This window comes from Euwallacea fornicatus, chromosome 5 (assembly GCF_040115645.1).
Source record: "Euwallacea fornicatus isolate EFF26 chromosome 5, ASM4011564v1, whole genome shotgun sequence".
Taxonomy (NCBI): domain Eukaryota; kingdom Metazoa; phylum Arthropoda; class Insecta; order Coleoptera; family Curculionidae; genus Euwallacea; species Euwallacea fornicatus.
The window spans coordinates 454,669-468,217 of record NC_089545.1 but is presented as its reverse complement, the minus strand read 5'-3'; the positions used below and the strand labels follow the sequence as shown (position 1 = coordinate 468,217).

The 13,549-nt window shown below is 37.4% G+C and overlaps 2 protein-coding genes across 5 annotated transcripts in view; both read left to right on the top strand.

Annotated features, from left to right (window-relative positions):
• 5-HT2B (5-hydroxytryptamine receptor 2B) overlaps positions 1-13,549 on the top strand; it is a 50,490-nt gene that overhangs the window by 16,629 nt on the left and 20,312 nt on the right. The window lies entirely within an intron of this gene.
• LOC136339260 (jerky protein homolog-like) lies at positions 5,485-7,457 on the top strand. The gene is made up of 2 exons (XM_066282363.1): positions 5,485-6,568; positions 6,631-7,457. Exons 1-2 carry the CDS (start codon positions 5,762-5,764, stop codon positions 7,411-7,413), a joined length of 1,590 nt encoding a protein of 529 aa, XP_066138460.1. The 5' UTR covers positions 5,485-5,761; the 3' UTR covers positions 7,414-7,457.

The window sequence follows — 13,549 nt, the reverse complement described above, 5'->3', positions numbered from 1 at the left end:
TAAAATAACTTTATACATTTATAAAGATTTACATTCCGCTTCGAACATCGGTCCTTTAATTAATATTCGACATCCGTGGAAACTTTCAAATTCGGCGTTTTGAGATGCAAATTCGTTATCAACTTGCGTTATGAATTTACCTTCGTACACTCGAATGAGGTTTTTATCGCGGAACCGTCATCGCCGTCGGGGGTGAATTGAAATTAATGTTTATTAGTTGCTCGATTTCCAGGATGCTTAATCAATTTCGACCTTCCAGAAAAGTGGGACAATCATCTGGAAGCAGAAGTAGCAGCTTCAGCTGGCATCTGTACAAACATTTTAATGATTAATCGGGCACATCACTCTCGGCGCTGTTCTAAATTGAAGTCAACGGCTCGGCAAGTTTTTAAATAATTGTGATCGTGTTTGGAACTGGCGAAGCCGATTCGCGTCTTATCAACATTACAGAAATCACGGAACGTCCATACGAATGCACCGTTGCAGTCGTCATCCTGGTCAGCCAATTCGTCTTCTCTCCTCATCCACTGTTACTTTTCATCGTCATTATTATTATCATCATTGTTATCATTATCATTGTTATTATCATTATTATTATCATTATAATTATCATTATAATTATCATTATTATTATCATTATCATTATTATTATCATCATTATTATTATCATCATCATTATTATTGTTATTATTGTTATAGGAAAGGAGCCTCGCAACCTCTGCATGTGCTTCAACGTTGCTCCTTACACATCAACTTAAGGAAACCGTAAATCTCGCATTCATGACATTATTCTGCATATTGTACAGTGTATTTCAAAAGTGCGAGATCCAAGAATTTATACTCGTGACTTCCTCGAAAATACCGTTGAATACAATTTCTCCGTAGGAGAATGATTGTTTTCAGATAAAGTAATCTGTCGAAAATAGAACCCCATTGTTATGCATTGCTGCTTGTAGCGGAAACGAATCGTTTCTTCCCCTTAGGTTCGCCGGACAATAAACTGATTTATTCTCTAATAGCCTAACTCATTTTAGTATGCAGCGAGGAGCTTTCCGGAAAATTCGAATTCAAGCCTTCAGAACGCACGTAAATACAATTTTGGAAAGACTGAAACTGAAACAGTATAAATTATCCCACTCTTAATTACATGAAGGGCCCTCGTGGTCGTTGGGTCAAACCCAATATTTCAGCCAGTTGAGCGGAGAACTGGTAAAATTGCGGTTCGCAAAAGGCACGAAAAATGGAAATAGCTGAACTTCACGAGGAGCAAACACTAACACACTATATATGCGGCTGTACACGACAATGAACACTATACATAGTTGTGAAACATCACTATAATTAGCGGTCGTTTTTTATTTGTTTTTTTTTTTGCAGCTTTGCCCCAAAAAAACGAAAGTCCCTTTCAGTTTAATTTGTACGGAATTGATTGCAGAGCAAATTGTGCTTTTAACCTTTAGAAGAGGGCTCGGGGAGAGGGCGGGGGGTTGGGGGGGGCAGCACTAAATTTTTTTTTGTTTCCATTTGAAGGTGGGCGTTCTCATTTCGAGCTTCGACATCATCGTGAAACCTGCAATTGAAAAAATCACTACTAGACCTTAATTATTTGACTGTCTGCCGCCTTGCACGTACAATGTATCAATTTTTCTGTTAGCACGCGATGCGAATGATTCGCTCATCGCTCCTGGATTTCAAATCATCACCGTCTTAGAGAACGTCTTTATCCATTACGGCGGCCCACCGCTCGGCAGCCGGACAGCTATTGGATATTAATGAACAACCGGCTAAGTCCGTCTTAATTGGACGCCCGAAAAGCCAGGACTAACCTTAATTTTATCCCATTTTATATGAACGACTTTGAGACTAGTACGGGAATTAGACGGTGCTAATGCTGAGGTGTGTCGAATTCTTGTTAAATGTAGAATTCCCTCTCGATCGTTATTCCTATTTCTTGGTCGTCCTAAAATAATATTCGCTGGTGGGCGAATTAATGTTTCATTTGCACAGGACGGGACGGTGACTAACAGCTTGATTCGGGAATATTAACGACTATAGAAATTTCGTTAACCCCTTTTTTGTAATCTTGGCAAGCCATCATCAATCTTAAATATTTATGAATGTCCTGCTCCAAAGGGGAAATTGAATAATTTCGTGGAAACATAAATACTGCTGGTATGAGAGTTCCGGCAATTCCGGGGCATTTGGGGCATCAAGGAGGGGTGTAATTCGCGTTTGAGAATATTTTCATTTTTCTTTCAATTTAACTTAAAAACTGAAAACTTAAAGATTGACGTATTAAATAAAGCGATGAAGGGCAAGTATTTTCTAATTTTAGAAAGTATTCGCTCATTCATGAGGAGTTTCCAAGCGTCAGACAAGCAGCCGGTGGGATTTAGTAAACAGTACGAAAGTTTTTAATAAAGACAAAGAACCTCATAAAGACTAACAGTCTTTTTTTTTTTAATACTTGGGTAATTGGCATAAAACTCAAGATACGCCATTAAATTTTTAATGAGCTTCGGCTTTTGATTTTGACTTACTCAAAGATTCAGAGTCGCGGCTCAAGGAATTATTTAACTATTTTGACCGATAGTCCCCCTGAACTGTAGACCAAAAAGAAATACTCTCGTTTTATTACTTTTTGTACAGCATTTGAAATGACAACCTGCGGTGTACGTTTCACCGTTCTAAAATTTTGATTTTCTCAAGAATGGTTCGTTCCCTCGTCATCCGACACGGGCACCTTTTAGAAGATTAAAATTCCGTCTATTAAAAAAAAATTATATCCTAACGTACAGGGTGGAAAAATGAATATTATTTTCATAAAGTTGGTCTGTCCCTGGTGAATTAAAGGCGACATTTTTAATTGAAAGACACCGTTTCCTAATTAGAATCCATTATATTAAAAAATTACTCATTTAGATTCAGTACTTTACAACTTTCTTAAGAAAAGTTAGTTTTGACCTAATCCCTTTGAGCGTAGTTGCCCCCGGAGGGCAGGCCGGCGGGACAAAAGTTTATAACAACTTGTCACGTCATTTCGATGTGACCTATATGTATCCGAGCGGTTGTCCCCACATTCTAGAACACCTCGTGTAAAAAGAAACTGCAGAGGATCGTTTTAAAGCAGGAGAAGAAATTAGAGGCGTAACAGGTGGGACTTCTGGAAACAACACAAGCAACACTGTGCAAAGATTAAACGTGTGACTTTTTTTTTGTCATTATGTGACGTCGATGAGATGTGCGATTAAATAACGCAAATCACAAAAGATTTTTTCCATGAACCGCCGAACACGAATTTCATTTATGGAGAAAATTAGAGGCGTAAACAGTGGGATATTGGAGACTGCAAAACTCTAGAGGCGTCCAATTTCAAAAACTCAACATCTACATTACTTAACAAATATTTGCTACGTGTCATTGTGCCCCAAAACAATGTAAATTAATCGACCCTCCGCGTTGAAACCAATTTTTCTGCAATGTAGGAATTTCCACGAACATTGCAAATTACTGCACAAATTTCAATATGAAAAGCTTCGCTTCGTGGTGTTCGTGTTCATCTATCTCGTAAGCCATTAAATTAGATTTAGATATTATAATGAACCAGAACTATAGTTTGGCAGCTAATTTTATTCAAGCTCATACCCCCTTGGCATTTCCTGGATACGCATAAAGAGAGACACGCGACTTACAAAGTTTGAAGATGACTAATTAGAGGAGAGAAACTTAAGGGGAATTTGTTATTACTTACACTGTTTGTTTTCACTTAGACTTTCTTTATTTAATTGGCAACTTTGAAATTAAACGCCTCTAAAATATTTCATCGGTCGGCGTCCCTTTAACTGCCTCTTTAACTTTCTCCTTGCCCTTTCGCCATTTTGCTCGCATTGGCCCTGAATTGTGCACACACGTCAAATGGTTAATGTTTGCGTACAGAAATTCGTTCTCTTGCCCCTATGCACCTTCTGGCTGCTCTATTTTTGCTCCAATAAAACACAGAGGCTAAAATTGGAAACATGTAGCCGGAAATTCCCGCAGGTATACTTAAAAAGTGAAGAGGCTACTAAAGTTGTGGAGACCTTGAAACTTTTCGGATTTATTGCGCTAGACCGCCGGAATTGATCTGTCCTAGTAGATAAATAGCGGGTTCCCTTTACAAGCCTTAATTTCGTTGAAGCTTTACACCTACGAAGAGGGGCAGGACCCACCTTTTACGTAGCCGCTTTAGAGGTTTTATAATATTGCAAAAAAACGTTACATAAAAGATGATATTCCCAGCTAATTTCTCCGCACTCTTCTTGTTCGAAGCGACATAAAACCTAACGATACCCTCGTTCGGTGCGCAAAGTATGGAATTTCCGAGGGTCTGAGCTGTCATTTACTGGTTGCGAGATGGCATTGTAAATTTTTGAAGGCTCGCCGGAAAGTGTGTTTTGCAATCTTTCCTAATATCCGTAATTTAAGACGAGAGCCCCTTAAACACGTTTACGGGCGGCACATTTGCGGCGGTCGCGCGAGAGCCGCAACGATTTGAATAACGAAAAACAGTTTCCCGAGTTAAAGAAGTGCATAATAACTCAATAACTTAATAGTCTGCGTAGTGCCTAAGCCATAATAAATCAAACCAAACAGAAACTAGACCGGGAAGATTAATTATTAGTGGAATTTATAAAGCCCTTCATGAAATTAACAGTCTTGAAGTCATATATCTTTACTGGCACGAGAATAATTTTACCCGTTCTCACTTTTCGAATCTTTCCAAATAGATTACGGAGTCATAATGGGTTTTGCAAGAGCCGAGAAATAATTTATGTAGGGAAAGGTAGGCAACCTCAAGTACACGCGACACTGAACTTGCATTTAAAAACCTCTGCGAAAGATGGACCCATCGTAAATCATCGAATTTTTCCTAGTATTTTGGCCTTCCGGTTCTCGAGCCATCGGGCCGAAAAACCTTTCAGAGCCGGGTAAAAAATTTCCGAACTGGCAGCTCATGGGAGAACCAAAAGATGCATGAGATATACATCTAAAATGTTTAATTCGGGATCGTCTGCGTACGAAATCATTTAGCCATTTTCCAGGCATCGAGTTGATTAAGGAAGGGAATTTAATAAAATATAATATACTGTGTAATAACCGCATTTAAAACTCGACATTAAGATTTAATATCGGCCATAAAGTTTGCAGATCTAATAAATGTAGTTGGAAAACGAAAATTGCCATAAACAGGGACGTATGTCGGGTAATAAAAGGCAAACAAAGCTTACTGTAAGGCCACTGCTTAAGTTTTATTATCTAAGTAAATTGTCGTAAACAGTAAGCTTATGTGAAATTGAGACTATTAAAGCGAAGTTTACGCTGTCAAATGAATAATTATTCTTGTTAGAAGTCCGTTTTTCGCCCTTTGAATTTATTAAATATATTAAATAATAATATAATATATATAATAATATATTAAATATATAAATACAGCAGACGCTCGATAACGTAAATATGGGATAACTAAAACTTGCGCTAATGTAAACACATACTTCGTTCTATAGCATCAAACGGAACACGCGATAATGTAAACAATGTATACGCTCGATGACGTAAACAACTTTTTGCGACGGTGAATCGCCGATTTATGTTGGGGATTCACCTTTGCAAGAAAGTACGACAAACCTGGCAAACCAAGCCAGTCGTAGATGGTGTTTAGAACACGTTTATACATACGTTATAACAACCAATACATTGCATGCGTTAATACATTTTTACGATCATGGCATCCATGTCGTATAAAAGAAAATGTTTAAAATTAAGTGAGAAAGTGAAAATTATAGAAGAAGTTTCATTAGGCGCTGGAGTAACACAATTAGCAAAAAAATATGGTGTATCAAAAGCAACAATTTGCAAAATTAAGCGCATGAAAAGACAACTTTTACAAAGAACGTGCAATACATTTGGAGGACCGGGAAATAGAAGAACTTTAAAAAATGCAAAGGCACCCAAAATGGAAAATTCTCTGTATAAGTGGTTTTTACAACAGCGGGAAAATCATGTTCCAATTAGTGGCGAAATACTTAAAGAGAGAGCTAAATTGTTAAATCAAAAACTGAAAGAAACTGAAAATTTCGTTGCTAGTGATGGCTGGCTGCAACGATTCAAAGGAAGATATGGAATTCGACTGTTATCTATATCTGGTGAAAAATTATCAGCACAACCACAATTAGTACAACCATTTAAAGAAAAATTGATAAAAATCATTAAAGAGTTAGATTTAAGAATGGAACAAATTTACAACGCAGATGAAAGTGGTCTTTATTGGAAAATGTTACCAGAGAAAACTTACGCTGCATCATATGAAAAATCTGCTCCGGGTATAAAAACAGAAAAACAACGAATAACGTTTTTGGCCTGTACTAATGCTAATGGTTCACACAAGATAAAACCATTGGTAATAGGAAAAGCACAAAATCCACGATCATTTAAAAATTTTAAAGTTCCTGTTGATTATGACTGTTCAAAAACCGCCTGGATGACTAGCGGTATATTCCTGAAATGGTTTCATAAGCGCTTTGTTCCTCAGGTATAACAATAAACAAACACAAATGATCTGTGCATAATTTAAAGATGTTTTTCAATTTGTAGGTAAAAAATTTCCTAAAAGAACAGAAGCTTCCAATAAAAGCGTTATTACTATTGGATAATGCACCATGTCATCCTCCAGAACAACAACTGAGGAGCAGAGATGGGTCAATTTTTGTTATGTACATGCCTCCTAACGTAACATCAATAATTCAACCAATGGACCAGAATATAATAAGACTAACAAAACTGTACTATCGAAAGTTTTTACTTTCATCTGTTTTGTCTAAGAATCCTCAAAACATATCTGATGCTTTAAAAAAAGTAACATTAAGAGAAGCTGTCACAGATTTACATATGGCCTGGAGTGAACTTAATCAGGAAACTATTGCAAAATGTTGGAATAAGCTGTTTAGTACCAATGATGAAGATAATGAAGAAGAGAATGTTCCCTTAAGTGTAATTAGAGAACGTTTGCTATCCAGCGTTGACTCTATTGTCAATAGTGCATCATTGGATGTTGTTAATTTATTGAAAGTAGTGAATCCTAACACTGTTTGTACCTCAGCTGATATTAATATTTGGAACGAGGACAAACTAACGAATGATGCTACTAAAGATGAGAACAGTGAGAATGATGAAGACGATTCCATTGAAGCAAAAAGTTTGGTGACTGATGCCCAAGCTGTACATATATTTAATGAAGCTTTAGATTGGGCTGAAAGAAAAGAAGTGTCATACGCGGATATTTTAGTTCTTCGTAAATTACGGGCTCAGGCATTGGAAGATAATGCTAATCGCAAATTTACGCAGACTAAAATTGCTGATTATTTTTCTTCTAATTAATAACTACTTATTACTACAATAAAAGAATATTTGTTAATTTTTTATAGGTATGTTAGTATTAAACGTTTCTTTCAATAAATCTTTGAATTTTTAAATTACGTTCGCTAATGGAAACATTTCGATAATGTGAACCACACTTGGTTTTAATTAGTTCACATTATCGAACGTCTGCTGTATATTAAATTTTGCCGAGTCCTGCGAAAATCGTGCGTAAACTTCGTACAGTGCTGTTCACTCGAATAGACTCATCGGTTCTTTTGCAAAGCCGCATAGATAAGATAAGGTTACTAAGCAGTTTATTTAATTTTTTGTTTTACTTAACATGTTCAAAAATAACAAATACGAAATTCTTACTCAAAATCAAATTATAAATAAAGTATTAGTAAGTAAAGTAATATAAGAAAATTCATTCCAAAGGATTTTCACATGAATAGCCTCATTTGAAAAAATAAACAACATCAGATTTATTTTTTAACATATAATTGTTCAAAATTCAGTAGATTTTCCTTTGCTTTTTATAATTTCGAAAATTCGATTTGGCACAGAATTATACAAAGATTGCGAATAGGATTTGTTAAGTGAAGACCGAGCTCTTTTGATACCCCTAATAAGGTCCGTTTTATTTTCATGTTGTTTTCTATCTGCATAAACTTCTCTAGAAAGACATCCCCAAACATTCTCGATAATATTTAAGTCAGGCGATAATGCTGGCCAATCAAGAATAACAATATTATTTATTCGTTTTACTACACGTGCTGCGTGTACTGGTGCATCACCATGTTGAAAAATCCACTTTTCCTGTCCCATGATATCTTTTATTTTTTCCAACACGCTAGTTAAAGTCCTTAAATACTTATTGGAATTTTGTTTGCCTTCAATGATGACCAAGTCGATAACTCCGTTATAAGAAATTGCGCCCCATATCATAACTGAGCTCATACACGAGTGTCGCTTAGGAAGAATTTGATCCTCCTTGCGCAAATCATGGTAACAATGAGAAATTCCGTCGGGCCCGTCTAAATCGAACTTTTTCTCATCTGAGAAAATCACATTGTACCATTTGTAAGAGCAGCTCATATGTACCTTTGCAAATTCTAATCGGGCTACAATATGCCTTTTCTTTAGAGCAGGTTTCCTTTTTAATTTACAAAGTTTGATGTATGGAGCATTTTGTACAACTCGTCTAATAGTGGAAATTGATGCTTGTGCACCAACTTCTTCTTTTAATTTTTTTAGGGAAATTTGTCCATTTGAAACCTTGCGTAAAATTAATCTTCTCTCCTTCTCTGTTGCAGCTTTTGTAACTCTTCCTTTGTAATTTCTTCCATAATTTTCGGAATTTTTAAAGAAATTATTGATTACCTTTCCACTTCTCTTAATTCTTCTTCCAATTTCTCGATTGGAATATCCTTCTTCCCTCAGAATTTTTATTTTACCAATCTCTTCGGAATTTAATGAAGATCCGCGTCCCATATCACACAGTAATACTAATTATTTTCTTTAACTATTAAAGATATGCTCATAAAAATATTTCTCACTGTACTATTCTTTCCTAACTAGCCATGAACATTTTAGAAATAAGACTAAACCGTTGAGGCTATTCAAGTGATGAACCTTATATTGACGAAAACAATTTTTTTAGGAAATTAAAGGAATTTAGTAAACAAATATTATACGTTTACCTTTTTGCGAACTTAACTGTTCGACGAACAATAATATTCCAAAGGAATTTTGTTTCTGATTTTCATTTACATCTATTTTGATCCGAGTCTATTCAAGCGAACAGCGCTGTATATTCCATGCCGATGAAAACGCCTAAAAACGTTCGCATTTATTCGTCATACACCCAGAACACTTTTAATGCGTCCAGCTCAAAATTCTAAAGGCGTGCCTACACGAGCTTTTCCGTCCGATACCGTCGCGGATCACAATCTTTTCTCAACGTATCTTTGTATCGTCAAATTTTTCCACAGGGCGCTCGGACTCTCATTAGAAAAAGGCTTTATACCATATGAAATGAGGTTTATTCGAACTCTTGTAATTCCGCCACGGCAATAAACTTGGAATTTCTATCCGTCACCTCTCTGATAACGCCGTTTCTAAAAGCTTGCAGTATTACATTGAAACGATAGAAAAAACATACAACCAAAGAAGTTGATTACGGGCGCATTCAGGACCAAATTGACATTTAAACCTCTTCATGTTTTTCAGCACGTTTCTTTGACGGGCATGGAAAACACGCATTCAATGCATTTACTTTCGTAAAATCCAGTATATTTCAGATGCGAACCGAGCAACTCGCGCTGCATGTCATATTTCTGGATAACACTTCTGGATTCCATGTATTAAAGTTTTCATTAATAAAATACTGGTTTCGGTAACAAGGCAAACTCCTTCTCGGGTTTTTTTTTATGTTTTTCGCCTCGGCTGGCCTCGAATTTCGAATTTTTTTGAAATTTGCCAGTTGTTATTCTTCTTCCCTCCCGCCGTGTTCTTGCCTTTGGACTCCTTAAAATCGGCACTTTTTCTCGACTTTCCACCCCAATTAAATCCACTTCCTTTCTCTTAGCACTCGTACGCTTCTTTCTCGAACTCAGTTTTTCCCTTATCTTTCAGTGATACCCGATTGGTGTTACTTGTCACATGTCGAGCTATTTCCTTCGAACAATCAAATTTACGGCACTTATCAAGCTCTCTCTGCGACAGAACAAATTAGTTATTTTTCCCCAATTTTCACGCCAACAGATCGCAGAAGTGAAAACACGCACTTTCCCCGATTCAACATCGGAACGTCGCTACATATTGTTCAAATCACGTAAGTTTTTATCACGTCACAAGATGCAACGATAGAGTGTCGCCTCACGTAAAATGACAGGTCACATGAATTTAATGTGCTAAAAAAGGATAAAGATATATATCGACGTCTGAACAACACGAATCTACCTGTTTCCACCGTTGTCGCTTGATTTGTTGGCGTTTCGATTTAATTTGATGTTTCGTGCTCTCCGCGCGTTCTTCGTCCGTCAACTTTGGCGATAAAAGTGTGTTCTTCTGAGGACGTTCCGGGTTATCTATTATCGATGTCGTTGCTATCGTCGTTAATGTATAACGTCCGGGTCGCGCAAATGTGCAAGCGCCAATACCTGTCAAACTCCTGTAACACGGTCGTTTCGAAGAGATGTGGCATCACTGCCGAAATGAAGTCTGCGATGTGCACAAAAAGTTACGTGATTTGAACCATAGACAATTTAAATCTTCCGCCCTGCGCGAGATTGTTCGTCGTGTTATCTGGGTGTAAATAGAAATTTCAATATTCGCTCGACGGAAAACTGAAACGTTTTTCTGAGTTTAATGAACCGTCTCGAATCAAAACATTTTCTTGGCAGTTTCCAGCGTTTTCTTGACGCCTCGAATGTTTTATTTTCCTTCATATGATGACAGGATTCATTTTGAACACATTAAAGCGGGCTCGCACGACTGGTTTTCACCATGTACTTATTATTAACTTGACTATATTCCTGGTTCTTTTTTTTAATTGTTGTTAGCAAAATTTCAACACTAAATCCGTGAACGCGGCGTTGAGCCACCGGGTACTTTTCCTTTATCCACACCGTGAAACGAGTCGCTGTCCTTGTCTTACCAATCTGAGAACGCGAAAAAGGAATGCTAAATGCTAATGGAACCTCAAACTGCTTAAAACAGGAAACTGTGTCATGTTCTTTGACGCTGCGATCCAGAATGACTTTTCCAACAAAGAAGAATTAATTCAGCGGGTTCCTCAGGCGACGAAATTAATGCAGTCCACGAGTAAGTTTCACGGGGGTGACTAATTAACGGTTTTACTCGTTTTTTCGAGACCGGTTTTCATTTCGCTGTAAAAATGATTTTTAAAGAAAGGCCTTTAACAACATTAATCAAGCCCGGGTCAACGCTGTTGTTCCAACGGTCCGTGGTCCTTTGTGTCTGATTCGGATTTCGCCGCCACGAAACACTCCGGTTTTGCACAATTATTAATGTTTTTGCTAATTAGTATTTAATCGTTATTTAATTTGCGGGGGATGGCGATATTCGATGGGCTTGTCGAGGCCACATTCTGGAAATTGCGGGAGAATCTCCTTGAAACGTAAATAATTCGAAAATTGCCAGCCCGCGATGTCCGTACAACAACTGCTCTCTATAAAACGGCGCAATCTCCAGAGATATTTCTCCGAAATGTGTTTTATCTATTTTGTATACATCAGCGAAATTGATTTTTGGATTAAGTCACAAATTAAACGGCTTTGCCTTCAAAAGTGCTGGATAGAGCACCTGCTCCGAAAAAGGAGAAAATAATTTTTTATGGTAATTCTCTCCTGTTGCAAAGCGGGAAAGATTATGAGAACAGAATGGCCGTACGAGATGATCCTTTTTTGTGATGGGTGGGTGAGTAAAGGTCGTTTCTGAAAATTTTTAAATGAGTTGAAGTCTATGAGTCTTTCTACCCTTTCCTATTTTCCTTCTTTGTTTTTTTCTCCTGCTCTCCCTCGGTCCGACTCGAAAAGCCTAAATTTGCGATTTTCTCGAAGCGAATCGAATATAGATGAAAATTTCTTACTCTTTCAAAAACGAAGTTCGGCTTTAGAAATGGAACATTGTCTAAGCAAACTACCTTAACTTCCTATCGCTGTTCTTACTTAACTTCTATCTGACGCACACCATTGACGAGTACGCAATTCCGAATCAAATCTTCTTCGTCAAGGAACTAAACTAACTTAAGTGGCCTCTAAACCCCCCTACGATCCAACCTTTATTCCTTTGTTGGCGATTCCCTATTTCGCTTAAGAATTATGCTTTGCACACTTTCTCCACACTGGGGGCAGAGGGCAGCAACACCTACTCCATTGTGAGGGGAACTAAACTGACTTAGGAGGTCACGGTTCTTATTCTATGTCCCCTCCTCGTCTTAATTACCTTTATGAATCAATTCGACGAAGGAAGACGATGTCGAGCAACATGACTGAAAGTTTCTCCTTATTGGCTTCATCGTGTATGCGCACGTTTTCGACGTTCTTCCAACAGTCGGTTTTATTTGATTTTTTTAAAATAAAGCGAGCTTTAAAGCTAGGGAAAACAAAAAACTGGCATCTTATTCTGCTCACCTAAGTGCAATAAATCCACAACATTTTCTTCTAATCTGCAACAATTTGAGCGAAGAGTGACGAGCAGCCCTCCGAGACCGTTTAGATCCTTCCCTTTATTTCCGACACATTTGAGGAATATAACGAAGCTCCGTTATGGAATAATGCCGTTATTTTCCTTTAGGGACCGGTTAATGGAATTCGGCTTTTAGGTGTCGTAAAATAATAAATTCGCCTAGGCAGTGCAAAATGTGCTAGATATCGGTTAGATTGGGAGGTTCTTAAAGGATAAATTTCCAAGTTTGAGCTAGGATCCTATTTACCTAGCAAATGTTTATGTTTAGTATTAATTTAAGGGAATATTGCTGGGCAAACAGCTATCGTTCCCGTGATTACGATGGTCCAGCTGCAAGTAGTATTGGCACAAAGAAGGGGGTAAATTGCTTAAGTTAGTTTTTGTAGTGTCGATAGGCCTAGAGTTTTGCAACGTCTTCGAAGGACCTTTTCCAAAAGCCCCCTCGACTTTGAGTCGTCGAGTCTACTTTGATGGATGGTTTTTAAACGACAAAACTTCCTTCGGCAACGATTTTCCCCAAGCTCGATAGAAAATTGGCTCAAGGAAAACGAGGAAACAATAAATTAATCAATCTTTTCTATTGTCGTTTCGAAGATATTTTTATATTCATAACGAAGGAGCTCCGCTTAAGTTCTCGCATTTGTTAATCATTTTCGTTTTTTTATGAAAAAGCACATTTCCCGGAAAACTCCCGTAACGCTTCGGAGATGAAATATGTCTATCTGTAACGAATTCGATACTTATATCCAACAAGAAGATTTAATTCGATTCATTAGCGCAGTTTATCCAGACCACTTTCCAGCAGTAAATCACACACGTTTTCGGTTAGTTTCCAGCAATTTGGAGTGAAAGAGTGCCCAATTTGGGAGGTCTTCAGTCTCGTTGCTTCCCTCACTTGGAAATTCTTTTAAGCATGACAAGGCTGCGTAATCGCAAGTAGTTG

What these genes read in the sequence shown, in the direction of transcription:
- LOC136339260 (XM_066282363.1), top strand. Translation starts at nt 5,762, where the DNA reads ATGGCATCCATGTCGTATAAAAGAAAATGTTTAAAATTAAGTGAGAAA. An exon ending in ATAAGCGCTTTGTTCCTCAG is followed by an intron (nt 6,569 to 6,630) that starts GTATAACAATAA and finishes TTCAATTTGTAG; the next exon opens with GTAAAAAATTTCCTAAAAGA.